General features: G+C 56.3%; 2 protein-coding genes across 12 annotated transcripts in view; one reads left to right on the top strand and one right to left on the bottom strand.

Annotated features, from left to right (window-relative positions):
• Positions 1 to 20,074, bottom strand: part of LRRC27 (leucine rich repeat containing 27) — a 37,152-nt gene extending 17,078 nt beyond the window's left edge. The window contains exons 1-9 of one of the 10 annotated variants that reach the window (XM_078435024.2): positions 19,968 to 20,052; positions 18,638 to 18,720; positions 18,445 to 18,481; positions 17,984 to 18,233; positions 15,373 to 15,503; positions 11,186 to 11,244; positions 5,102 to 5,254; positions 2,855 to 3,161; positions 1,798 to 1,965 (exon numbers count right to left, since the gene is read on the bottom strand). In XM_078435024.2, the coding sequence (XP_078291150.2) occupies positions 1,798 to 1,965; positions 2,855 to 3,161; positions 5,102 to 5,254; positions 11,186 to 11,244; positions 15,373 to 15,503; positions 17,984 to 18,184 (1,019 nt within the window). In that variant the 5' untranslated portion in view covers positions 18,185 to 18,233; positions 18,445 to 18,481; positions 18,638 to 18,720; positions 19,968 to 20,052. Of the gene's footprint in view, positions 1 to 1,797; positions 1,966 to 2,854; positions 3,162 to 5,101; positions 5,255 to 11,185; positions 11,245 to 15,372; positions 15,504 to 16,395; positions 17,952 to 17,983; positions 18,234 to 18,338; positions 18,482 to 18,637; positions 18,721 to 19,165; positions 19,462 to 19,967 lie in introns of those variants that run through there. The other 9 variants (XM_078435021.2, XM_078435022.2, XM_078435025.2 and 6 more) reach the window with 9 other exon arrangements.
• Positions 20,075 to 20,221: 147 nt separating this feature from the next.
• The window catches only part of STK32C (serine/threonine kinase 32C), a 97,468-nt gene continuing 90,022 nt past the window's right edge, over positions 20,222 to 27,667 (top strand). Inside the window, exons 1-2 of one of the 2 annotated variants that reach the window (XM_081790433.1) lie at positions 20,222 to 20,780; positions 23,323 to 23,450. In XM_081790433.1, coding sequence (XP_081646559.1) covers positions 23,391 to 23,450 — 60 coding nt within the window. In that variant the 5' untranslated portion in view covers positions 20,222 to 20,780; positions 23,323 to 23,390. Of the gene's footprint in view, positions 20,781 to 20,965; positions 21,213 to 23,322; positions 23,451 to 27,667 lie in introns of those variants that run through there. The other variant, XM_081790434.1, reaches the window with a different exon arrangement.

Below are 27,667 nucleotides of genomic sequence, written 5' to 3' on the forward strand. Positions count from 1 at the left end.
CCCGGCCACACGCCACGGCGACCACAGCCACCCCAAGTGCCACCTCCCTGCACGCCGTCCAGATCGTAGGACTCGCACTGACACAGGGCAGAGCGAGGGATGAGGGGGTCCAGAAGGGCGGGTTGGGCGGGTCTCACAAAACACCATAAAGAAAGGAACCTGGAGGGAGGTGGGGAGGGGGACCCTCCTGCAGCACCGTGAGAGGCACCCCAGCGGTCAAGGTCATGCCAGTACGTTTGCTCCAGAAGGGCCGGCAGAACTGCCCTGCAAAGCCACCTGTGCTTGGCCCACACCTGGAGCTGGTGGTAAAGCAGCAGATCCGGGACTCCGGCCGAAGGACTCTCTGGGGGGCCCGGGGGGCGGCCTGAGCTCCAGCCGGGGGCCTGCCTGGCATGTGGCTGATGACCAGTGTGAACGTGCCCTGCAGCCGGGACTCCAGGCGTCAGCCGCACGTCAGTCATCAGGACGACAGCGCGGGGGGTGGAACGCAGCGAGTCCTGACCAGTTCTGAGGGCCGGACACCTCCCTCCTTCCACAGGAAGGGTCGGGCCCCGTCAGCACGTCCGGCGCGGGGAGGACACGGGCGCACCCCTGCCACACTGTTCCTGGGCAGTCTGTCCCATCAGAGTCCCCAGAGTAAACGCACTCGTGCGGGGAGATTTCAGGACTAAGGAGGGTCTATTCACACGGGGTGTGGCAGGCGGCCCCGGGGACAGAGCAAGAGCCCTGTGACCCCAAGCCCCGGGGAGGAGGGACGGAGAGGCTGCCAGGACCCAGGCGGCACTTACACGGAGGTGCAGGGGGAAGCAGGACCCTGCCCTCCCTCTCCGCCTCCTCTCTGATCTCCTGCTGGGGCCCCCATTGGCCAAACCCAGCCAGGAGGTGAGGGGCACTGGGGTGCCGTGGACGCAGTCCATGCTGGACGGCCTCCTGGGGCCCAGAGCGCAGTAGAGACGGGCGGCCGGTGGAGCTGGAGGACAGAGGAGCCGGTGAGGACAGGCCCCGGCCCGGCCCCCTGCGAGGCTGACTGCAGCTGCAGGCAGCGCACAGCTACCCAGGCAGGGGCAAGAGGGAACTGTGTCGGTGGGTGCTTCTTTTTTTTTTTTTTTATGTTTATTTATTTTTGAGAAACAGAGTGAGACAAAGTGTGAGCGGGGAGGGGCAGAGAGAGAAGGAGACACAGAATCCGAAGCAGGCTCCAGGCTCTGAGCGAGCAGTAGCACAAAGCCCGATGCGGGGCTTGAACCCATGAACTGGGAGATCATGACCTGAGCCGAAGTCGGACGCTCAACCGACTGAGCCACCCGGGCGCCCCGACTGCATCCTTTTTTTAATTTTCAACTTTATTCTTTAGAGCTAGAGAGAGCGAGCGAAAGCGGGCCAGTGTGTGAGTGGGGGAGGAGGAGGGGGAGGGGGAGGGCCTCAGGCAGGCTCTAGGCTCGGCACAGAGACTGACCGGGCTGGGGCTCGATCCACGACCCCGTATCATGACCTGAGCCAAAACCGAGAGTCGACGCTCAACTGGCTGAGCCCCCCAGGCTCCGGGGAGCAAGGCTTCAACGCACAACCTTCCTTAGAAGAGCCCCGGGAGCCAGGTGATCGGGAAGAGGGCAGGAGGGGATCAAGAAAGAACAAGGCATCTGAGAAGACGCTGGGTGGAGCCGACGTAGAGCAATGACCCCCTGAGGCCTGTGCCCACAGCCGCCCGCCCGAGGGAGCCAGCCAGCAGAGCACCCCAGAGGAGGCAAGAGCAGAGCCTTCCCCAGAGAGAGGCAGGCCCCGCGCCAGATCACTCACCGTACGTGCTGCTCCCTGGGGGCCAAGGCCCGGCTGTCCTCCGCTCTCCTGGCGGGAAGCCCCGCTCGCTGCCGTGGCACCAGGGCCGGCAGGACGCTCCTGAGGGAGGACATCTTCCTTCTACCGTCACAGACCCCGCGGTGAACACTCCCCCGCGGACGGCACGCGCTAGAACACAAACACGCAACACGTCTGAGCAAGGCCCGTGGGGGCCGATGGTGAACGTCCATGGGCGCCCACGGAAGCCCACGGAAGCCCGAGACCTGGCCGCTCCCAGGGCCCGGCAACCTGGGGCTCCTGCCTCGGAAGGCTCTGGGTGGCTGGGAACCGGAAAGACAAGTGGAGTCGCAGAGAGAAAGGCCTCCTCCTTGTTCATAACGAGACGGGGGAACTGAGGGAGGGCGGGGGTGGGGGTTAGGCCCCGGGGACTCAGTGCTGGGCTGGCTGCAGCTGGACACCCACACTGCCCACCTCCAGCGCCTCCCAGGTTGGAATCGGTCGACAACACTTTGGTTTTCTCCCGAGAGTTTTCAAACCTCAGGACGGGAGAAAGAACGGCACAATGAGCCCCCGAACACCTTTCACGGGGAAGGAAGTTTTCCATGGGCCGGACCCCAGCCTTTCAGACTTACTTTTCCTAACGGCCCCCCCACGGAGCGGGGCCACGGACACCGCGGACCACTGGACACACGTCCCTGCCGTCCGCGGGGGCTGTGCCGTGCAGCGCCACAAACCACAGTAACCGCTAGGATTCTGTGCTCCCCAGGGGCCGATTCGTGTCCCCCTGGAATGGTACCGCCCCCTCGTGTGAGTGTATGAGCTATATTCACCAATAAATGTTCTCTTTCTTTGTCCCTCCATCCACATGTGTGTGTGCACACACACACGCACAGGGTCTGAGTTTCTGGGTAACTGTAACCCCAAACCAGGCAAGCATCCACCACATGACAAATGCCGACAGGGCACAGACATCTACCTGACGTTTTAAAAGATCACGAAAAGTGGTATTACAAGGTTGGCCAGATCAAGACAATACAGCCTGGCTTTTAAATTTTACCTGAGAACGCGTCTGGAGCCGGAATGTTCTTTCTCCTTCGTGTTCAGAGCCGCCTTGAGGTTTGCAGGTAACTCTGCCGGTAAGAGCTGCTTTGCAAGCACTTCCTCCTGCTCCTTCTCGACAATCTCCTGCCTCAGCCTCCAAAAGCGCCTGATTTCCTCCTCGCCCGGCCAGTCTTCTGGGGAGGCAGTGGACTTGCCCAGCTCACTCAGGTGTAGCTTTTCAACAGGAGGGAGAAAGTCTGCTTTTTCTTTTAACCTCCCCCTTCGATCCTGAGAATTCACAGCGTCTTTGTCGGCCACACGCTCTGCGGACAAACACAACGGGGGAGGTGGGGGCTCCGTTGGGTGCGTCGCGGCAGCTGGTCAAGTCACTGGTGGACACGGTGCTGTGGGCCGGCTGCACCTCTACACGGCCCCCCGGAGCCGCACGACCCTGGTGACCGGCTCCCTCCACCCTCCGGCCCTTCCACTCCACGTCTATTTATACAGATGAAGCACACTTCTCTGTTCCCCCAGCCTCGATCTTTTAATAGCTTTATTTCTAATTAATTCTTGGCCCAGGTGCCTACTGTGTATGCTTGGCAAGATCGCTGTCGACCCTAAACACTGTCCTCTCCAGGTAAGTTACATGAAAGGAAGCTCGCCAGGAACACTCTTGCCTTTAGGATTACGCTCCACTGTCCCCTCGTGGACGAGCAGCCCCACCTCCTGCCCCCGCCCCCACCAAGGCAGAGTGAGGTCACAGGTCGAGCTGACACAGACTACTTTTTGGCTTTAGGTTCAAACTCGTAATACAGACACTTTGCATCTGGCCATCCTTCCTGAGAAATGACCCTGGATTCTGATCCGTCTTTAAGAGACGAAGCCAGTATATTCTTTGGGAAACAAGGGTGTTTGCGGTTTGCAGCAGCAGGCAGGCAGTAGACGAGGCAGATGCACGGAGCTGTGGGCGCCCTCCTCGTGCCCTGGGCCCTTGCCATCCCGGGGTTTGCCAGACTCACCTCCTACCAGCACCCGCACATCTGCGCCTGGGTGTTTCCTCCAGCCCACGAGGGCCAGCGTGCAGGGCTGGGGACTGTGCGCCCCTCCGTTCGGCGAGGCATCGCTGGTCTGGAGCCCGTGTGCCCTACTCCCCCACTCTGCTGTGCAGTAACCCCTGGGCCTGCGTCCAAGCGGGAACCCTGTGACTGCCGAGGCCTTGTGAGACCCAGGTCCTGACCCGGTCCGTGGGGGCAGCACCCGAGGGGCTGTGACTGCTGAGGCCCAGTGGGGGCTTCCCACCTCTGTTGGCCTCCTCCCCTTCCCCACGTCCCCCGCTTCAGCCTCCATGCTGCCGCCTGGATCATCTCTCGAATCAGTTACTGGCCCTTGAATCCTGACTCAGGAACTGCTGTTGGGGGACACAAACTAAGACACTTTGCAAATACAATCGGTGTTTATGATGACACATTCTGGGGTCATTTGTTTGGATTTGGGAAAAAGATCAGCACTTCCTAATTACTTTGGCCATTCCTTATGTTTACTGAGACAGACTTAGTAATTCCCACACTTTGACTGTATCACATGTGTAACTATCATGGCTGCTTCAAGTCTAGGCGTTTTCTTAATCTAGGAGCTGTGTTTAAGCAGTAAAGGTTTCGATGCTCCGAAGTAAATTTTCAGAGCACTCACTTTTTTCGTGAGCATTCAATTACAATTCTCTTTTACGTCTACTTTGTCTGAGTGGAACCACAGTGCTCCTTCCCGGTTAGATTATCTCGTGAGCACGTGAGAATGCCTGGCTGGATGGTCCGCACGTTGAAAACACAGGATCAAATGTTGAGTGAGCGTGCACCCAAAAAGTGGCAAGACCACGGCCCCTTGCCCACGAGTAAGGGCGTGTCACTGCTCCTGTTGTGAAATAGTTGTCGGACGGGCCGAGGGAATTTCCTGAAGCAGGTGCCTGGTGAGGCTTGCTGGTGAGGAGTTTCATTCGATTTACCCAGTGAACTTTTACCAGATCCCACCCTAGACGGGCTCTGCAAGGGGCGCGGAGAGCGCAGACCCATGAACACAGAACCGAGGAAAGACACAGCTCCGACAGGCCGGCACGGACCCCCGATCGCGGTGTGAGTCCAGCAGAGGCCACGCGAGGCCCAGCGTGCTCCCCGTGACGCCACTGAGGAGACAGGCTCCCTGGGTCCTGGTTTTAACAAGCAGTGACTTCAGTTCTAATGCAGTTTGGTGCAGTGACGGTCCCACCAACCTGGAGAAGCTGACCCTCGGGGAGGAGGCCGCTGCATGGCGCAGGCCTGCAGGAAGGCCAGGATGGCACCCAGTCCCTTCTGCACGATGAGGGGGGCGGGGAACTCCAGGGGGCAGTGTCTCAGGTTCAAGGCTCTCAGTGTGGTCACGTTCCCTGTGAGAGAGGAAACCACACCTTCACACACTCCTCCACGGATGAAACAAGGAGGAAAGATTAAAAATCCTATTGGGAATTTGGGGTAAAATGATACGACAGATGTCTGAGCTTTGCTGTAAAAAAAAAACAAACAACTCTGCAGTGGAGGCAGATCGCACAGGTGAAGCCCAGGCGAGTCACAAAAGGAAATAAATGAAATAGAGTGAATAGAAGAGACGGTGACAGCCCTGAGGCAAAAACCAGAATACGAAATTGCTGTATCATCTGAAACGCAACAAAACCTCGGGGAGGACAACGTGACCCATACTCAGGAAACAAGCGTCACTAGAAACTGTCCCCAAGCAGCTCAGATGTTGGATTTAGCGAACAAGAAATTCCAAGCAGTCACAAATATGTTCAAAGCCACGAAGGAAACCATGTTTAAATAATTACAGAAAAATATGGTAAAATGACTCAACAGGGATGAAATGTCGACAGAACCAGAAATTATAAAAAAAGAACCAGCTAGCAGTTCTCGAGTTGAAACTGCAAAGACCGGGGTGGAAAGTTCTCTAGAGGGACCCGGCAGCAGACACGCGACGGCAGAGGACACAAGTGAGCTTGATGATGGGAGAGAAACGCCATGAGATGGGGAGAACTCCGGAGGCCCGTGGGACAGCCTCACGTACGCTGGTGCACACGCCCGGAACGAGAGCCGCAGAGGACCCGAGCGGGGCCCGGCACGCTTCTGGGGAAACCACGGCGCACGTGTCCCCCGCTCGCTGACAGACGCCAGGGCAGTGTCCACAAGTTCACCCCAAGTAGGTGACCGCCAAAGGCAGTCACGCCTGGAAACATCAGAGTCACCGAAGACGCAGACAAACGAGCTTGAAAAGCACAAAGGAGCGACAAACCATCACACACACGGGCACAGGAGTGACTTCCGGGTCAAACAGTGGAGGCCAGAGCCCAGTGAACGGCACGCTAGCGTGCTGACAGAAGACACCTGCGGGTCAAGCGTCCTGAGCCCACCCAGACGGCCCTGCAGGAACACGGGCGAGAGGCAGCCGTCGGATCGCCCGAGCTGCCCGGCGGCGGTCGGTGACCCGGCTCAGGGACTCCACGTCTCCCCCGCCGTTCGCACAGTTTCAAGTCCAGCTGACCGCCCCTGGACGGAGGGAGAGAGTACAGCAGCAGAGGACAGAACCCGTGAGCTGCGAGGCCAGCAAACACAAAGTAGCAGGATCCGGAGCAGAGACGAGAGGGGACGGGAAAAGAAGGGCAGACTCGAGGCCCGCAGGACACAGTGGAGATGCCGACACCCACCGAAGGGTGGCCCAGGGGGAGAGAAGAAAGGATGAGAAGGAAGCAAGGTCTGCAGAAAGAATGTCAATAGCCAGGGGTTGTCCAGCTCTGATTAAAGACCCCGCTAAAGGTTCCAGAAGCTCGGTGAACCCCAAGTAAAGCGGATGCAAAGAGAGATGCGCCCAGGCACACCGCAGGTAAACTGCTGAAAATTAAACACAAAGAGAGGAGTTTTAAGCAGCCAGACGAAAAAAGATTCATCGGTTTTAAAGGAAAAACAGTAAGACCGACAGCTGGCTTTTCAGCAGAAGTTAGAAGCCAGAAGACAATAAAGACATTTTGAAAGTAGTGAACACACCTCTGAAACCTGGGTTCTCTACTCAGCCAGACAGCCTCCAAATATGATGGAAAATAAAGATGACTTTTTAGAAAACCAAACTTGAAGAATTCATTACCAAAGAGGAAACGATAATACTAAAGGGAGATCTTCAGGCCACGATGGTCCTCCCGGGTGAAAGCAGGCAACTTGAGAAACGAAGGTTAAACATGTAAGAAAATATAAATAAATACTGACAGTTTAAGATGCGTTTGTGGGATGTATAACAAGACGTAAAAGCAAAATCTATGAAAAATAGCCCAAAAGGCAGGAAGGAGGCAATGGAACTAAAAGTGGTGAAAGTCTGACTTCAGCCGACGGTCATCGGTCAAGGATGGACGGCATAGTGTCTAGAGAACCACTAAATGATGCTACAAACAGTACAGTGGACAACTCTGCTTCCCGCAATGTTGGCGTAGCTCCAATCTGATCAACTCCCTGCAGATAACCAGTCTGCAGAAACTGGGCAGAATATACACCACCCGTGGGCAAGCCAGAAGTGAAAAGCAGGCAGAAACTAGAGGGGGAATGACAGCTTCCAGAAGAGAAAGACACAAACGCGTGTACCATCTGTATGGCTTTCTGCCTGACGGAAGGCCCCAGAGGGCCCCACGCGGGGCAGCTGTAACAGACAGAAACCTATGTGACCTTGTAGCGCCAGAGGACAGACCACAGAGCTACTGCACCAGCCAGAAAGCGAAGGGGTGCACTCCGGACAGAAGAGGACCGCCAAGGGGGGCCCTACATCGCCGTGCAGACGGCCCACGTGCAAATCCCTGGCACGGTCCTGAACTTCCCGCACACAGCACGGCCACACCTGCTGCCCGATGCCAGAGAGACAGTTGGGAGTCTGGGTTCTCTCAACTTAGCTATTTAAAAAAAATTTTTTTTTAAGTTTATTTATTTATTTTGAGAGAGGCAGAGACAGTGCAAATGGGGGAGGGGCAGAGAGAGGGAGACAGAGAATCCCAAGCAGGCTCCGCACTGTCAGTTTGGAGCCCGATGTGGGGCTCGAACTCATGAAACCGTGAGATCATGACCTGAGCCGAAACCAAGAGTTGGACACTTAACCGACTGAGCCGCCCAGGTGCCCCTCAACTTACCTATTTTCAAAAACCAGTACTCTAAAGAGGAAGATAACAGAATCCAGAATCTCCACAGTGTATCTACCGCAATGTCCAAGATAAAGTCCAAAAAATTATTAAAGGAAAAATTTGTTTATACTAAATGAAAAAAAGAACTCTGCACAGAAAAATAGAAACTATTTTTTTAATATTAAAATCCAAGGACTGAAAACACAGTATCTGAAAAAAAATTACTAGACGGTTTTCACAGCCAATTAGAGATGACAGAAAAAGATGCATGAACTTGAAGATACTTATCTATCTTCTCTGAAGAGCAGAAAAATTACCTTTTTAAAACGTACAGAAGGTCAGTAATCTGTAGGACAATAACAAAAGGTTGGACAAATAGAGACAGGAACAGAAAAATATTTGAAGAGTTAATGACCAAAATCTTTCTCAAATTTGGCAAAAAGATGTGAATTTCAAAACTGGAGGGGCGCCTGGGTGGCGCAGTCGGTTAAGCGACCGACTTCAGCCAGGTCACGATCTCACGATCTCGCGGTCTGTGAGTTCGAGCCCCGCGTCAGGCTCTGGGCTGATGGCTCGGAGCCTGGAGCCTGTTTCCGATTCTGTGTCTCCCTCTCTCTCTGCCCCTCCCCCGTTCATGCTCTGTCTCTCTCTGTCCCAAAAATAAAAAAAAAAAAAAAAAAAAACAAAAAAAAAAACTGGATAAGTTCAACAAACACCTAGTAGGAAAAATATAAAGAAAACCACAGCTAAGGACCTCAGAGTCAAAGCACTGAAAAGCAAAGATACAGAGAAATCTTGAAAGTAACCAAGGCCAATGAACACAGTTCATAAAGGAGGACAAAGTGAGTGACCTCAGAGGCCTGAGGGCAGTGGAACTTCTTTAAAGTCCTGGATGAAACAAATTCAACCCTTATTTTTAATCAACAATATCCTTTGAGAATCAAGGCAAGGGGTACCTGGGGGGCTCAGTCTGTTAACTGTCCGACTCCCGATTTTGGCTCATGAGCTCACGGTTTGTGGGTTCGAGCCCCGCGTTGGGCTCTGTGCTGACGGCGTGGAGCCTGCTTGGGATTCTCTCTCTTTCCCTCTGTGTGCCCCTCCCCCATGCTCCCTCTCTCTCAAAATAAATAAACTTAAAAAAATTATTTACATCAAAAAAGAATTAAGGCGGGGCGCCTGGGTGGCTCAGTGGGTTAAGCGGCCGACTTCGGCTCAGGTCATGATCTCACGGTCCGTGAGTTCGAGCCCCGCGTTGGGCTCTGTGCTGACAGCTCAGAGCCTGGAGCCTGTTTCAGATTCTGTGTCTCCCTCTCTCTGACTCTCCCCTGTTCATGCTCTGTCTCTCTCTGTCTCAAAAATAAATAAAACGTTAAAAAAAAAAATAAAAAAAATAAAAAAAAAAAGAATTAAGGCAAAATGAAGACATTTCCGGAAACGTAACAATTAAAAGTCTGCCAACAGACTGATTTTAAGAAATCTGAAGGGAAGTTCTTCAGGCTCAAGGAAAAGGACACCAGCTATATCTTCAGGAAAGAGCGAAGAGATGTCTACGTGGAATGCTACATGTTAAGCAAACATAAAATGCTTTTTTCTCTTAGTTTCTCTAAAAATACGTGACTGCTGAAAGCCAAAACTGTAAGTCCGTGTTGCAGGTTTATAACATAGGTAGACCTCATCCGTAGGACAGGCTGAGTATAAGGAGGACCGGAGAGAGCAGGCCGGTATGGCTACCAGGTGGTGACACAGGACAGCGCTAGCTCGAGGCATACGTGGTGCAACCCTGACAGCAACCGTGAGACGGTAGAGGCATGTTAAGAAGAATAACTGAAAAGTCAATATAAAAGTTAGAAGTCTAAGTGATACCCAATCAACATGCAGTCATTGGAACAGAAAAAAAGCATTGAGACAAACAGCAAGGAGTGAAACGACAGCCCGAAATCCATTCATGTCAATGATTATATTAAATTAACCAGTCTAACCACTTCCGTCAAAAGGCAGAGATAGTCTGACTGGACGGAAGAGCAAGACCCCGCGACATACTGCCTACCAGCCATGCAACGTACCCACGGAGAGGTTCGAAGTAAGAGAGTGGAAAAACACATCACGTAAAGAGTAGACAGAAGAAGGTTGCAGCGGCCACACTAGTCCGTCCCGAAGGGCCCGTAAGCACCTGACAAGGTTCACGTTGGAAAACACCTGGAGATGCCGCGTTTTGGGGCTTGTGGGAGCAGCCACGGCAGCACTTGGGGGAAATCACAGTTGCCACGGCATAGGTTAGAAAAGCAAGGTGGAAAACCAGTGATCTAAGCCTCTAACTCAACAGGTTAGAGAAAGAACAGCAAGTTAAACCTAAAGAAACAGACAGTAAAGAGCAGAAGTATGAGACGAAACGAAACAGATGCGGAAAGGAGAACATCGTCTTCTGCTTCCTCCTCCTCGTCATTCACAGCAACGAAAGTGAATGAAAGTGACGGCACCGCCCTCATACGTGTCCCTGCAGATCCACCCCAAGACCGCAGTGCTGAGCCCAAACTGCAAGTCGCCGGGACAGCCCATCGGGAGGATTCAACTTAGAGACAGTTCAAAAGGAGGGTCCTGGGTGGGGGATGGGCAGCGAGGAGGGCACCTGCCGGGATGGGCACCGGGTGTTGCCTGGAAACCGATGTGACGATAAAGTTCCTATTAAAACCAAAAAACACAAAAGGAGGGTCCTTGAAACAGACATCGTCTGAGAGCCGTCAGTGGCAGAGCCCTCCAGGAAAGCGAGGGGAGGGCGAGTCCGGACCCGCGGGCCCCCCGGGAGGCACAGGGTGCAGCGGGGACTGGACCGGACCGGGCCCGGGAGTTGCAGCTGTGACGCCAGCTTTCCTGAGCTGTGCGCTGGCTACAAAGCGCCACATCCTTCTTCTTTCTCCCCCCACGCCCCCCCCCCCCCCCCCCCCCCCCGTTGACACATCATCACACTTTCTGCGAAGAATGGAAGAATGCAGGTCCCCGCATAACAGCTCGTCGTGGGAGCCGCAGGGTCTGGGGCCCCGAGGGACACAGTGGAAGCAACTGTAAATAGTAGCCAGCTGGCCCCCGCGACTCGCCTGATACGCCCACTACGGGTTCCACTAACTCAAAAAGGCAGCATTTCACAGCCAGCTTTTACGGTAATGCTTGAATACTTACCCAGCTCCACAGGTAACATTTTGATAGGATTTCTTTCTAAAAGCAAAGTTTTCAAATGCCTTTAAAATAAAACAAAAAATACATAGTTTAAGAAGCAGAAAATCAAATGACCGTCCCTAAAAGACACCGTCAAATTTCCTCCTCTACCTCCTCTCCCTGGAGTCGGCTTCAGCGTGGGCACACTCGTTTACGGCGTGCCCCGCGTGTGGCCCCCGTCTCGGCATGGGCCAGGCTCCCCCGTCGGCGAACTGACGCTTGGGGACGGGCGACTCTCCGTCAGGCGGCCCGTCCTGCAGGGCGTCCAGCTGCCTGTCTCTACCCACGAGTGCCAGCGGGACCCTCCCCGAGCTGTGACAGCCGCGGAACCCAGGGGCACCGCCGCCCTGCAGGGGGACGGGACTCCTGCCCGCGTCTCCTGCGGCCTGCTGTGAGGAGGCCTCGCACCCTAAGGCGCTGCCAGCAAGTCCTCCCCGCTCGAAGTGCCGGGAGCCCGCTGCGGCGCGGCTCGCTGTCCGGCTGGGGAGGGAGAATCCGTAGTCTCAGACGAGGAAGCGTGGCATCGGGGCATTTCTCCCTGCACCGGGCTCCAGACCCCTTCCTTCGTGGAACACCTAACACCCCTGCAAAATCTCTCACCAACCAGCCATGGGGAGAGAGGACAGAAGGAGCACGAGAAAGTAACACTTTTTAGCAACACTAAAAAGTTACTGATTGAATGATAGGGAAAAAGGAGTATTTCACCTTAAATTCTATCTTTCCCCTTTTACCATACTGTGCTTCTTTTGTTTTTCACACATCATTCTTTTTTTTTTTTTTAAAGGTTTATTTATTTTAAGAGAGGGAGAGAGAGAATGTGTCAGCGCAGAGCCCGATGTGGGGCCCAAACCACGAACTGTGAGACCATGACCTGAGCTGAAATCACGGGTCAGGTGCTCTGCTGACTGACCCCGGCGCCCCTCCCGTGGAATTCTGAAGACTCATCATACACTAGGGATCAATTTCTTTCTCTCCTTCACTTTTTAGGGACCAGCAGCTGAAATCTGGCATAAAAAGACCACAAACACCCCGGCTCATGTTTCCAGGCTGGGGGACGGGCACCCGGGAAGAGGGTGGGACCCCTCCCCCCTGTATCTGTGTCACCCCGGGCTTCGCCGAGAGACGTCTGGAGAACTGTCAAGTCGGCCGTAGTATTCAATCTCCACACCTTCGCTGCAGCACACGGCCGGCCGGCCGGAGTCCCAGGCACACGGGGCTGCTGACCGTGTGGGGATGGCCGCCGGCCACGACGGGGTCGCCCTCACAACCGCCTGGAGAAAAGCCCCCACCCGCCTCCTCCTCTATTGCGGGCTCAGGAGTCGCCGAGCCCTCAGCGGCCCCAGGAAAGAAGCCGGGTGACCGCGGGGCTGGAGAGCCGTCCACCCTGCGTCCGCGCCTTCGGCCCTCCCGCCAGAGAGGAGGCCAGCAGCCGAACGCACCTACAGACCCCGCGTGTGAATCCGTGCGGCGGGTGGAGGGAGGCCATCTCAAGCCTTATCTCCCCTTGGACAGTGAAAACATTAAAATCCAGCATCACGACTGGCCAGGGTCTCCAAGATTTGAAAGCGGAAAGGCAATGTCACAGACACACAAGTGAGAGTTCTCCTGTTCTGGGCCAATGAAGTTTAAGTTCCGGACCAGCAACCCCAAAGGAAAATCAGATCGCCAAGGGGTGAGACGACTTTCTTTCCATTTACTCCCTTGGTTTTCCTTACTTACGTGAGGTCTGAAAGGAACAGACGTTATCGGTCCAACTTTTCTCAGTGTATGCAGAGTGAGTCATGTCAACGCCATCACTTCAACCACCGGGGGCTGGTTTAGCCCCAATCGTGGGGTACAGAAACGGCCCGAGGACGGGGCAGTGCCTGCTCCCCCACACGACGGACAGACCCCGCGGTCTGCGCCCCCGTGAGCAGGCGGCCGGTGCCCTGGACGTCCCCGCCACCTGCCTGCTCACGGGGGCGCAGACCGCGGGAACCAACCACTCACCAAGGAAGCGTCTTCCCGCCTTATGCAATGACAGGTTTGAATATTCTCGTGCACACGTTAAATAATAAATTTGTAAATGTTGGCCCCTAGGCACTGTCGGTCCACGGGCTGTTTCACAGATTCTCCACGGAACGCATACACCGCAGTGGCTTGCCTGGGGAGGCGTGTATGCTGACGTACAAATTTCTCTCTCTCTCCGCTAGCAAAGCTTACACATCCAGGACAATGAGGGGGGAGAACATTAGTACTGGCATTGCTTTCATTAGGCCTTTTGGAAAGTTTAAGGTTTTTAATAAGCCCGTAATTACTTAACACTTCTGATTAATATGTTTCAGCTCTTCGGCAAGCTGATCTAATTTTAATGATATAATGGGCTATAAATCACATGCAAAATTATATCTTAAACGATATTAAGCAGCTGGCTTTGACTGGCAAATCAACAAATTCCAAAATTGGAGAACCGTGTGCTTATTTTAGAAGAAAGAGCAGCACTTTGGGAAGAGGCTTTCGTTTGTCTACACTCTGAGGAGCAAACCCTCTCCTCAACTATGCTAATGCCACAGTCTAGGGACAGAAAGCACTAAATTATCCTCAACACAAAAGATGAGTCACCCTGGGAGGAACAAAGCCTTCCTTCCCAACCTGCCCTAACCACCAGCTCAGAAGACTCACGAGGTCGTCAGCTGGAAGGGACAAGGTGGGCGGTGGGCGCGGCCCTCAGTCACCGTCACACCGTCCTGGCTGGAGCCAGGGACAGGGTTCTGTGCGTCCAGCGGCACCACCCACAGACCCCGACGACCCCAGAGCTCCAGGAAGATGGCTCCTGGCTCTGACTGCCCCCTGCTGGAGACCCCAGCTTGTCATCAGAAGTCAGCTGCTTCCTTGTGGGGCCTGAAAAGGCACAAAAGATTCACACATGTTCTCTTACTGTTACACGGACAAAACGCTCACTTCTTACAAAACACTTCAGCAAGCAGTGAGCCACCCTCCAGGCAAGTGAAGGGCCTTTACAGCCTCCCGCTCTGCTGCCTGGAGGGGCCACCACGGCCGTGTGCGGACGTGATTACTCACGTAAGAACCGGGGGTCGCCCTGGGACACCTCTCTTCCTCCCATGCCCTGAACCAACCTGAACCCCACCGGCCCTCAAGTCCACCTGGCACTCTGCCTTGTCAGCCTGGCCCAGGCCGCCGCCTCTGGTGGGGACGGCCGCGTGGCCTCCTAACTGGCCTTCCACGACCACCCTCGCCCCCCCTTACAGAGTGACCTCAAAGCCAAGTCAAACTGCAGCCCTCTCCATTCCAACCCACTGGGATTCCCAAGCTCTTTCAAAATGAAATCCAACACTGCATCCCTGGCCTGCTAGCTGGGCTGACCCTCTTTCAAGGCATTTCTTGCCCCTCTGCCTCCTGTGTTCCTCTCTGGCCTCCCTGCCGTCCCTCACGTCCACCAGGCACACGCTCCCAGGGCCTACGCATGTGCTCTCCTCTGCCCAGGAAGCGCTGGCATTAAAGGACAGCCTACAAGGGTTACCGGGCTTTCAAAAGGGTAAGAAACACTGATCTGGAAAGACGTGGGTGCTAAAGGCGACGGGGTCAGGACGGTAGGCCGAGCTCCCAGAGAGCGTGGCTCCTCGGGGAGTGCCGGTGCCAGCTGACCCTTAGCTGCTGGGGAGAGTCCACGTGAGGAGGAGGGAGGGAGGCGAGGCATTTGTTCTAGAAGCGGGGGTGCTAGGAAATCCCTGGAATCATAGCCACGGGAATGTGGGGTTTCCAACTCTCCAAACGGAAAGCATTTCTTGTTATTTACCGGAAACTAAAAGATATACACGAGGCCTCAGGAGCACAGAGGCCGGCTGTAGCTCCTCAGCCATATTTCTGACCTTCAGGCAGCTTCCCATGAGGAGAGTCAGAGATGGAACCAGGTGTTGCCAAAACCTCACGGGTGGCCTGGCAAAGGCACTGTGGCTGCCAGCATCCCCTACCCTAAATTATAACTACAGTCAAGTGCTTTGTTGCATCTCCTAGCTGGCTTTAAAAATAGCGTTAAAAGCTTCTAGCTGAAACCAAAATTCAACCAGGAGTAGGAGCTACGCGGCAAAAGGGCAGGCACTCAGGCATCTGAAAACGTGCTGCTTCTTGAAGTCTGGAAACGCGCAACTCACTTGTGAGACCCGATCCCAGAAGGAAGAGCTCTGATGCTGTTGTAGCGGAAGTCCAGCCACGCGAGGTTTGGCAGCGACTGGAAGAAGTCTGCGGGAATCTCGCAGAGGGCGTTTCTTTGAAGGTGCAGTTGCTTCCAGGGAAGAGAAGAGAACGTTCTGTCAACTAAGCACGTTTTGAGCCGTGACGTAGCCAAGGCGGTTCCAGAACAAACACTAGCTTTTGCAACCACACACACCAAATTGAAAGAAAACTCACACTAACCGATCCTTCCGTAGTTTAAACAGCAGACGAGGGAAAGAGAAGCACCAGGACCCCTCGCACGCCTCACGGGCCGGACAGGGACTCCACCACCACCGCGCACACGGGGCTTTTGCTACAAACACCCCTCAGACCAAACGTACTTCCCGAGCTTTAAACCCCTTTTCCCCTTCGTGGGCCCCCACGCTCAGCGCTTCTCAGGCTCCACGGTCACTGCCCCCGCCCTCGCGCCCTAGCACTCAGCAGCCCGCGGGCCTCTGCTCCGTGCACAGGCAGCAGGAGCGGAGTCTGGTCGGGGACCCATCCCAAGCAGATAATTAAAGGAACCTAAAAGACAGGTGCGCCACGCTGCTCTCCGAGGCGCCCAAACACGACCCCAGCCGCCACCACCTCGGCAAGGGCTCCAAGCGCCAGCCCAGCGCCATCAAGTCTCCATGAGGCGTCAGAAGGAGCAGGAAGGGAAGGCTGAAGACGGCATGTGCCGCGGGGACTCTGGCCGGGTCACGTGGGCACATATAATCCCACAGTCGGGCACCGCACGATCGTGGGTGGAGAAGAACCCCCTCGATGGGGCCGTTACAGGTCGTAGGTCACACCTCCCTACCCAGGTAGCAGAGCGCAAAGTCACGAGAATGGCCTGGAAGCCACGCTTCCTGGGTTCAAATCTAGATTTCAAAACCTTATTAGCTGAGGGACTTTGAGCAAGTTCCCAAACCTCTCTGGGCTCCAGCATCCTCCCCTATGAAGTGGCTCGGGGGACCCACCTGCCAGACCACGCTAAGCGAGCGGTGCGGGGTGCATGGGAGTGCTAGGGAAGCACCAGCCACCCCCTCGGGCCACGCTGTCCCCACTCCCAACTCTGCCTCCGAGGCCGTCCTCTGAGCCCCTTCACAGGTCACGACAGGAGCTTTACAAGCACACAGAAAGCAAACTGTCCCGCCAGGCAAGGCGTGGGCAGCTACCCTGCTGGCCGCGGACGGTCTCGGGGACACGGGCTGGCGGTCACTCTGGCAGGGGTGTGCGCACCTCGATGAGAGGCCGCAGCGTGGGCTCCAAGCCCCCCAGGCCCGCCATCTCGGGGCGAGCTGCTTCTAAGTGCCCGACTCCAGAACCGCAGTGGCTTGAGGGAACAGCCAGGTGACTGCGCCCCAGGAGCCCACCCTCCCTCCCGGGCTGGTGAGACCCGGGGAAGCTGGGTCCCCCCGCGCTCCAGGACCGCATGTGGCAGTGGAAGCAGTGGGCGTGCTCCCGGCGACTCTGGCGATGGCTGCTTCGCCGGCACGTGTACCCATAACCCCTCGAAGGCCACGGCGCCGCGTGAGTGGCCGCCTCCCTCAGTGATTGGTTGCCATGGCGATGACATCTCTATTAGCGTCTCTGTTTTCTGAAGGGCATAAACAGTTACGATGCTTCTTTATTAAGCTTGAAAAGCAGGCTCCTTCTTCCTTTATGCACAGAGGTAACACAGTCTCATGGCACCATCAGGGTTCGGACTGCCAGCTGGGAGCGTGTGCCCACGCAGAGGGCACACAGCAGCCCTGACGACCCAGCAATTCACTCCAAGAGGTGGGTGCTCAGGGAGGGACGGCAAGGTCGGTGGCGGCCTGGGCAGCAAAACCAGGGCGTGTCACATGCAGCAGAGGATTTAGTCCTCGAGCAGCCACTTACGATTAGGGCCTGCGGCTTTGCAAAAGCACTCCCAAAGGTCAGTCCACACCGCAACGGTGCAGCGTGTCTGGCGTGTACCATGCTGTGGACACTGCGGTCCAGTTCTTGCAATGACCCACAGCAATATGCTCACTCTCGCGTTCCAGATGGAGACGAATGAGATTTAAGGAAATTACAGGAGTATCAGGCAGCAGGACCCCGCTCACGTCAAAACTGTGCTCTGACCGAAGCTTAGTCTAGAAATCACGGGGGGTGAGACAGCGCTCCCTGGATTACCAGCTGGCACGGGCCTGGCGAAGACACTGGGCACAGGGCAAAGTCCACGGGTAATGTCAGCAGAGCAGGGCTGAGAAACGGTGGTCAACTGCCTCGATGTGTGGGGGTCTGTGGGCGCGGTGTTTTACGTGAGGTCAAGGGTGTTATGGGCAGTGGTTTCTACCACCAGCTCTTTGGTGCTTAAGACCCTCTGAGGAGACAGGATGGATATCACGGTCCAACTCCACGAGGTATTTGCATTGGCTCGTCCCCGTACCTCAATTCCTCACTCTGTGCTGAGCCGCACATGAGCCCCTGAGTCAACCCTCTTCTGTCTCATTCTGGAATCTCTCTCCTCAGGTGAGGCCTCCGAGTAAAAGCCATTCATGTCTACCAGGCAGAGGCACAAATGAGAAATGCCCCACTTACTTTAATGTTGGGGATTTTAAAGATCTCTTCTAAATGGTGAAGGCCACGTTGACTCAAGTCTAAGACCGATGAAAGGACGACCCCCTTGACCTCCTGGTGAACCTCTCCGGAGGGGGAGGCAGGCACGCTGCTAACTTGGCCGGCACCGCACTCTGGATCAGCCGCCCCAGGGGGCAGCTCGGAGGGGCCGCTTCCGTCCATCTGCCAGCCGCCGGGGGACCACTGCTCATCCTGCGCGCTCTGGAGTCACCTGGAGACAGAGAGGGAGACACGGCCACAGCTAGGTCACTGCCACACTCACCCAGGTGGCACGGGGTGGCTATGGGGCAGATCTGCGACAGTGTCACTTGCTTACAAAACCACCATTTTTCATAAACGGTATCATAAATTTGACATTCAAGTTCTAAGGAAGGAAGAAAGCAGGAAGTCAAGAAGGTTCTGATTAAACGTATGAGCCTCACTTCGCCGCACAGAGTTCCAAGATTCCACTTTAAGCTCCTGGAAAACACAATGACCCAAAACAAGAATGGCTATATTAGGGATGAAAACGTCAGAAGGTTTCGGCCCGTAAGCCGATACGTTCCTCCCGTAAACGTGCTCCTGCTGAGGTTCTGAGCTCTCCCCCGCCCCCCATCCCCTCCACCGGGTACCAACCTCCCCGAGCCCAGGAATCCTGCCCGTTCGGCTCAGGGAGCAGCGCTGGGTCTGGGGAACACAAAGTTAGGTGCTGGGAAAATCTGTCAAAAAAGAATCTTCACTTTTAGTTGTTCCACAATATTCCCAAAGTAGTTTAAGAACTGCTGCTCACCAGCAGCTCTTCTGGGGAAGCACACTTCCACATGCAATTTCTAACTTTTTTTTTAATGTTTATTTATTTTTGAGACAGAGACAGAGCGTGAGCAGGGGAGGGGCAGAGAGAGAGACACACACAGACTCCGAAGAGGGCTCCAGGCTCTGAGCTGTCAGCACAGAGCCCGACATGGCGTTCAAACCCACGAACCGGGAGATCATGACGCGAGCGCAAGTCAGACGCTAAACCGACTGAGCCACCCAGGTGCCCCTCCACGTGTAATTTCTAAACAACGGATCCAGCGGTAATAACACACATCGGAATGCTAATGGGCTCACACGCGATCCCTGGTTAACGCTCCACTTGGCTGCTACACGAGCACACGCACATACTTCCTTCCCGTGCTTGTGCTGAGGAGTGCGAGGCTTGGGGTAGTTAAGGAGCTGCCCAAAGGCTGAGCAATGAATGAGAGAGGGCGACCCGCGGACACCCCGGCGGAGGCTGCGCCACGTCCCCACCATGCCTGCCTCAGTTTCCCCATCTGCACCAGACCTGGTTGGGCGGACCCGTTAGTCCTCAAGTTCCAGGCCTGGGGTGCACAGCCTTTCCCGGGGCAGCCGGACAGGGCACAGTGGGCCGAGGGGGCACCACCTTCCTTCTGCTGCCTGCCCCCCATCTCACCCCTGGCACCCTCCCACCCCAGCCTCACCTATGGCGCCCTCCCACCAGGCACCTCCCCCCCTCACCTGCAGCGAACCCCCACCCCCACCCCACCCCACCCCCCTCACCTGCAGCGCCCTTCCCCTGCACCCTCTCCTCACCTGCGACAGTTCCCCTGTCCCCCCATCTCACCTGCGGAGTCCTCCCCCACCCCCCCACCTTACCTGCAGCGCCCTCCTCCCCCCCCCCCCCCCCCGGCCTCACTTGCGGCGACCCCGCACCCCCACCTCACCTGCGGTGCCCTCCCCCCCACCCACCACGCCTCACCTATGGCGCCCTCCCACCAGGCACCCCCGCCTCACCTGCGACACTTCCCCTTGTCCCCCCATCTCACCCGCGGCTCCCTCCCACCCCGCTCTCACCTGTGGCACCTCCCCTGCCTCCCCCCACCTCACCTGCGGCGCCCTCCCCCACCTCGCCCCCTGCCTCACCTGCAGCGACCCCCCACCCCCACCCCACCCCACTCCGCCTCACCTGCGGCGCCCCTCTCCGCGAGGAGGAGCTCGCTGGCACGCGGGGAACCGAGAGCGGTGCAGCCCAACGACGCAGGCCGCCAGGCCCACGCGGTCGCCATGGAGACGCCCTACGGGGTCCCGGAGGGGCCAAGCCGCGGAGCACGCGCAGCCGCGGGGAGGGCGGTGCGCCTGCGCCGGCCGCGGAGGCGCGTCCCAGCGCGCGTGGGCTGCGGCCCGCGGTCTCTTCCGCGCGGCAGGCGGTGGCGTCCCCGGGGGGCACGTGTGCCTTAGTCCGGAGAGTCGGATGCGCGAGGAGGACCCTTGCGGCCGCGAGAGCGAGCAGACCCTGGGCGGGGCGCGCTCCACTCCGCCCAGCGGCCTCCAGGACCCGCGAACCCTCCCGGGGTCCTGACCTCGCTTCTGCCCCGCGTCCGCCTGGCTCCTCCGAGGGTCCCGGGATCGCCGCCGTCACGCGGACACGACCACCGGGGGAGCAAGGAGCCCCGCGTGGGCCGGGGCCAAGCAGGACTCCCTCTGCGGCCGGGCGCTCGGGCGGCGGCAGGCGGACGCCCAGGCAGACGCAGGACCCCCGGGGGCGCCGTTGCGGGGATCGAGGGGGCGGACCTTCCGCGCCGCGGAGCTGGCTGGACGGCCCCCGAAGGCTGTTAGTCCACGGCTGTGCTGGAGCAGGCGGCGCCGAGGGGAAGCTGCCGGGGACAGGGGGCGTGGGCGCAAGCAGGAAGCCGGGAGGACGGACCGGCCCTGGGGACGTCCTGCAGAAGAAGTTGGCACCGTCCGTCGCAGGACCGCACACCTGCCTCCCGCCAGCGAGGTGAGCTAGCAGGTGTGCAATAGCGGATGGGCCGCAGCCACACCTGGGGCCCCGCCCGGACCGCCCACGTGTGAAAACCGGACCGCTGCGGCTTCACCCTCCGTCCGCCAAACCTCAGCGAGATGCCTCTTGTGATCCAGTTAGCAAACCCCGTGGGAAAGGGGTTGGGAGGGGGAGGAGGGATGGTAGTTAAGGCTAACTTGGCTGACACGTCGTCACAAAGCCACCACAGTACCTGAAACTAAATTGGGGACAGTGTTAGAAGGGCTGCCCAAAGTATCATCTACAAAGGTCCCTGAAGAGCTTTACACGGATGCTAAGATAAGATCCACCTTGCTGTGAAAGGTCACTCTCGGTTTCCGCTACAGAAAGGGCAGGCTAGCTCGTTATGACCAACCCTTCCGCAACAAGGGAGTGAAGCATTCCAGAAAGGTGAACTTTTCCCCCAGTGAGCATCTTTCTATTTGGAAGAGGTATTAGAAAGCTCAGCTACTGGGGCATCAGCAGAGCCTGCTTCAGATTCTCTGTCCCTCCCTCTGCCCCTCCCCCGCTCGCACTCTGTCAAAAATAAAACATTACAAAAATTATAAAAAACAAAAACCTCAGCTTCTGAGCAAAGCTCCCAAGAGACCAAAGACCCAAGGGATTAAGTTATTATTCTGACGTCCCTGCAGAGACAGAGGGTCTAGTAAACCCCCGGGTTTTGGGTTGGGGCTCCGTAATGCCTTACTCTAGGACAAGAGTGACCTGGAGGAATGCCAAACCTCATGGGGCCTGAAGCTCAGCCTCAGACCGCAGCTGTGTGACCGGGGTGCTGTGTTTTTGGCTCCCTGCCAGAAGTGGAGGTCAGTCCTTTCCAGAGAAGGAAGAAAATGCCATCTTAGGTCTCCAGTTATCTTCATGGTTTTAAAATGGGTAACATACGGGGCACCTGGGTGGCTCGGTCGGCTCAGGTCATGATTTCATGGTTTGTGGGTTTGAGCCCTGTGTGGGGCTCTGCACTGACAGTGAGGAGCCTGCTTGGGATTCTCTCTCCCTCTCTCTCTCTCTCCGCCCATCTCCCCCAGATGAATAAATAAACATTAAAACGTAGAAATAAAGTGTGTAATGTTAGTCACACACCAGGCAACATGAACACGTGATCAAATCCAAGAAAAACGAGGAAAAAGAAACTGACCTGTGGGTGGTCCAGATAATGAAGTTTGCAAGAATACAGTTTGGTAAGGCTTAATATGTTCAAAGAAGTAATGATATTGGAAATTACAGCCAGGAATCAAATTGGAATTCTGGGTCTGAAAAAATACAATAATAGCTTAGAGCTGAAGAGGGTGTTGGTGAAGCAGAAAGTAGGTTAGAAGACCACATCCATCAACAGGCAGGGAGAGTAGGGTCGGCACAGGGGATTCCACGAGCAAGTCTAACACACGGAGACTCTGGCCAACTCAGCACCTCCGTCCTGCCCTCGGAGTGCCTCCTCTCCTGCCCTGGATACTTTTCTGTGTGGTTACAGGGGCTCTTGCAGGAGGCTTGGAAACGGAGGAAGACGGGCTATTAGTTTCTGGAGGCACACGCAACGCTAAGGGCAGGTGAGAGGTTCAGAGAAGATTCCCAGATGACTCACGGTGGCAGGACGGGCATAGTGTGGCGGTTACAGACGTGCCTGTCGGAAAGTGTATGAAAAGTCTTTCTTTTGATCTCACTCTTGAATGAGGGTCAACTGGTATAGAACTCCTCGTTGGCAGTTATCTCGAGTCAGAATTTTAAAGACACGACTCTTTGGAAGCTCTTGCTGCTGACGAGAAGCTTGCTGTCCATTGAATTGCCATTTCTGTGAGGGAAATCCGTCTTTTCTTACTGTGTCCTAATGTCCTGACATTTCACTACGATAATTGTCAAGTGTGGGTTGTTTCAGTGACACTGCTTGGCACTTGGTGTGTTCTTTCTGTCTGAGAACAGAAAGGATCTTCGATCCCGGACATTCCAGGCGTTTTGTCTTCACGTAAATGTGGCCTGTGGTCTGCACCCCAACCTCGATTCTCGTATTCTGGGTCTCCTGTGAGGGGATAGATTGAAACCAGTCAGTCTGTTCTCCATGTCTCAAAACTGCTTTTCTTCATGTTTACCTGTGCTCTCCACCGGGAAATCTGTCTCCACTGGTGCCCACTTAGACTTTGTATCATGTACTTAGATGGTTATTTTTTTATGACTTCATGTCTCATTTCTAATTTTCTTTTTTATACTGTTCTTATTTTGTTTTTCCAGTTCTGGTTTTATAATCTTTTCCAAGTTTTTGTGGATGTTTTCTCTTTATCCAATGTGAGAATCCTAAACATGGTTATTTTAAAATCTCTATTTTAATTTTTAGGTTGCTGTATTGTTTTCATTTCATCTGGGATGAATTCATCTGCTGGTTGCTGATCTTGTTACCTTTCTTCTTAGAGTAACGTGCTTTGGAGTTGAGGCTGGCAGGCTCGTCGTAAACAAGGGGCTTGTGTTCTGTGTTCTCTGTCTGCTCACCTGTCTGTGTTTCTCTGTCCTGCAGGTGCCTCCACACAGCCTTTTGGGGCTCTGCAGCGCTGATGTGTGTTACACTGGGTGCTCGGGGCTCTCATGCAGCCACCCCCTGAGAAGTGCAGAAGTGTCCAAGTCCATCCTCTGGGGGATCCTCAGGTAACTGTTGCAGAGGTGATTTTCTTTCTCAACTTCCTGTCGTAGAGGTGGGAGACTTGCCCTGGGTCCAATTTTAGGTGATGCTCTTGGCTGTTGTTCCCCCACTCCCTTTGGGCAGTTTTAGACTCTTCGACCCTCAGGGACCGCATTTCCCAGCCACTTGCCTATTTCTGGACCCAGAGCCCCGCAGGTCCAAGGTCTCTATCCTGCACCCTGTTCTGTGTCTTCCTTCCGCCTTTGGTCTGTGGAAGGGTTAGGGTTTTTAATGCTTTCTTTTTAAACATCTCTGTCGTGGCCGTGGATGGAGGGAATGGTGGAAGGGTCTGTGTGCGCAAACCTAGGGTGCCTGCTTGCCCAGAGGAAGTAAGTGTTTTATGCACAATGGACAATAAGAACATTTTGTTCTGTTTTAGTTTTTGCTGTTTAATTTCTTGGTATGAAGAGGCTGTAAGTTATGTTTGGTAGATTCCTGATAACTAACATCCTTCTGTATCAAAAGAAAAGCAAAATAAAAACTATGTATTTTTTTAATGTTTATTCATTTTTGAGAGAGAGACAGAGTGCAAGTGGAGGCGGGGCAGAGAGAGAGGGAGGCACAGAATCCGAAGCAGGTTCCAGGCTCTGAGCTGTCAGCACAGAGCCCAATGCAGGGCCTGAACCCACGAACTGCAAGATCATGACCTGAGCCGAAGCCGGATGCTTAACTGACTGAGCCACCCAGGCGCCCCCAAGACAAAATATTTTTAAAACTTGAAATCTACTTTCTAGAAAGTTTTAAAAAAAGAGAATAAGCATTTCTAGGTAAGCTTCACAGACTTCAGAATGGCTGGGAGTTATTTTCTGGAAAACGTTCCAGATGCTTCTGAGCAGCTGGCGCCATCTCTGCTCTGCCGGCCGCGCCGAGTTCTAAATGTGGCGGTTGAAACGTATCCTTCCTCAGAAGGCAGTGAGGCCGCAGAGGGAAGACAACCTTGGTTTTCGCGGGTGCCACCCGCCACTGAGGGTGCACGAGGCGTGGGCAGCGGGACTGCCTCAGGAAGGCAGGAGGACCACGCGGGGATGCTGGTTCTCTGGCGTCTCGGGAGGAGCGTGGGATGACTCCTCAGTGAATGCTCCAGGCGAGCCCGGGGGTGAGTTCGCCTTTGAGATTTGGGGACAAACAGTTGAGCCCCATAGACGGCCCCCACCGGCTCCATGGCCCATGGGCACCGGTCACCCTCCCCCAGGCTCCCGTGAGCTCCGGCTCTTGGGGGTTCAGGGTGCAGCGGGGAGGGAGGGAGGGCTGGCTCTGCATGGCCCTCTGCCTCTGCCCTCCCTCTCCTACCTGGCATCGACCCACTCTTAAAACCCAGGCGTCCGCAAGGTCCTCACGCAAAGCCCTCGTGAGAACAGCAGCACTTTCCGCATGGCTGGGGACAAGGGTTCGTATCCCCGTGGAGCGGCAGCCCCGCTGTGGGGCAGTCCAGACACGGTCCCTGCCCCACCCCCCACAATCTTCCTGAGTCCCGGCGCTCCCCTCTTCCTTTTCCAGTCTGGGGATGAAGCAGATTCCTCTCCAGATGTCTCCTAGACAGCGGGCTTTGAGTCGCTTTCTTGTCCCCTGGCGAGGTCCTTCGCTTCCTGCGAGCCCATCGGTGCCATGAAAGTGTGGATTATGTGAGACCTTGCTGTTGTGTCGCTTGGGGGCCCCTCGGGGTATCAGCACGGAGGCTGTGCCCGAGAGCGGCACACAGCGCCCGTGGCACGAGGGAGCCCAGTCAGACTTGAATGAACGAGTGAGGAAATGCAGGTGCATTCCTGTCTTTCCAGCTGGCGTGTGGTTCCACGCCCACAGCACGCGGCCACGTGTCCGGGATTTCTGATAAGCGGAGCCCATGCTGCCACTGGAGAGAAATCAGCCCTGTAACACGACACGGCCCTCATGGAACGGACGGTGCGCAGAGGGCAGGCGTCTCCGGGGCACAAAAGGGAGCCTAACACAGGAAGCGCTTTGCTTTCAGCCTCAGACGGAAGGCTCTCGCTCGCATGGACTGACCTGTGACCCGAGCACTTCCGGGCCGTGTCTGCTGGGCTTTCGTCGCCTTGGCATTCATGCCCAACAGGGTGAAAACGGTTTGTCTCAACTCCGTTTCCCGTGGCTGCCGTAGAAATCCGTCAGAGCCTTGGTGGCCTGTGACAGACGCGTTTCTCCTACAGCTCGGGCGCTCACAAGTCTGGCTGGCTTTCCCTGGGTGACATGAGGTGTCTACAGGACTGCTTCCTGCTGAGGCTCTGGGCGAGGATCTGTTTCCTTGTCTTCTCCAGCTTCTCGAGGCACCTGCGTCCCTTGGCTCACGGCCCCTGCCTCGTGTCCTCACTCCCATTGTCACACCTCCATCTCCGACTCTGACCCTCCCGCTCCCTCTCCCACGGAGCCTGTGATGCCGTTGGCCCATCAGATAATTCAGGATCATCTCCCCCTCAGCATCTGTCACTCACCACGTGTATGACGTCCCTTTGGTCCTGTGTGTACCATACTCACAGGTTTTGGGGGTAAGGTTGTGGACGTTTTGGGGCCACCATGCCGTCCCCACAGTGAGCATATCTCCTGGAAAGGAACTGTCTTCACTGGAGAAAATGTGGCGACGAGCTGATGTGGAGGCTCACGGCCTGTGGCCGTGGGTACTGGCCTGTGATGGCAGCGAGCGTGAGGCCCGGGCCGGCCAGCGACGGCCCCGCTCAGTCCGCACGGTCCAGAGAAGACGGGGATGGAAGCCAAGAAGCCAGGGGCAGGCGCTGCGGCACCAGTCATGACACCAGGCCCGTCTGCAGACCCGGGCCCAGCGGTGGACCCACATCGCCCTCTGAGGAAGAGGGCTGCCCCAGCCCAGCACCGGCGGTGACCCCCGCTGTTCCCCCCGGGTGCCGTGACCACGGGCACTGGGACATTTCGAGAACTGGGGAACGTGGGCTGGGTCCATATTCCTACCTAAGTGGGGGGGTGCTGAGGTGTCACCGTGGCAGCCGTTTGAGTGCCGCACGTAGAGGTGAGGTAAGAGAGATGTCCTGGCCCAGCTGTGTGTGGTGGGCACGCGGGGTCCACAGCCCACCCCCAAAGCCGTTCTCCCAGCCCCCGGACCGATCGCTAGAACAGATGTACGGCGGCCAGCCTCTCCTCGGTACTAACCACACTGGTTTCTTTTCTGTATGTTCGTGCCGTGGTCTCTGGGGCCTTGCTGACTGGGCAGAGACGCCGCCCCCAGGCTGGGGGAGGCAGGGGACGGGCGTGCACGTGGGGCGTGTGAGGGGCCGAGTCGTGTCTCTCTGAAACCCATGCATTGAATCCTGGTCCCAGCACCTGAGGGGTGGCCCTGACCCATTCTGACGGGCGTCCTTGTGAGAAGAGAGGACACGAGGACACAGACACGCACGGGGACGACCCCGTGGGGACATGGGGAGGGCCGGCCGGCTACACACTGAGGACTGCAGAGCGAGGCTTCGGGAAGAACCGGGCTCGTGGACACCTGATCCTGGACCTCCGGCCTCCAGAACCGGGAGGGAATTAGCCTCTGTTGTTTCAGCCGCCCCTGCTGTGGGATCTGTGGTCGCGGCTTCAGGGGGCTAATGGGTGGGGTGCCGGTGGCGGGGTCGGCTTGCGGGGTTCCTGCTTGCGCTTCAGAGCTTTTATATGTTCCACGTGTCACGTGTCCCAGAGCAAATGAGCTACGGGACGAGCACCTGCTGCCCAACTGCTGTGGGGGGCACGGGGTCCTAACCCACCCCTGCTCACGCCCGGGCCTGGGTGGGTCCTTCCGACCCTGTCACTCGCTTGTAAAATGCGGTGGTCACGACGGGGATCTTGTATGATGGTGTGAGGTCTGAATGCAGCTTGTGGTAAGACAGCAGCATGGTGCCCGACGGGCCAGCAAACGCCGGGTGCTCGTCTCCGTGACGCCGGGTGGGGGTCGTTTCCCGATTCCACACGGAGAAGCGAAGGTGCGGGGTGGCGACTGGGGGCCGGAGACGCCCCCGGGAAAATGGAGGACCTGGATTCACGCCTGGCTCTCGACCCGCCCCTCCTTCCAGGAGCATCTAAGGGGAGCATGAGAAGGTGGGGGTCCCCTCCCACAGCCAGACTCTAAAGCAGAAGTGATTTCTCCACAGGGGGCCTTTCTGGAAGCCCAGAAGCAGCAGGCTCACACTCTTAGGTGGACTTAGCCAGTAGCCACGACACCGCA

This window comes from Panthera onca, chromosome D2 (genome assembly GCF_046562875.1).
Source record: "Panthera onca isolate mPanOnc1 chromosome D2, mPanOnc1 haplotype 2, whole genome shotgun sequence".
NCBI classification, from domain to species: Eukaryota; Metazoa; Chordata; class Mammalia; order Carnivora; family Felidae; genus Panthera; species Panthera onca.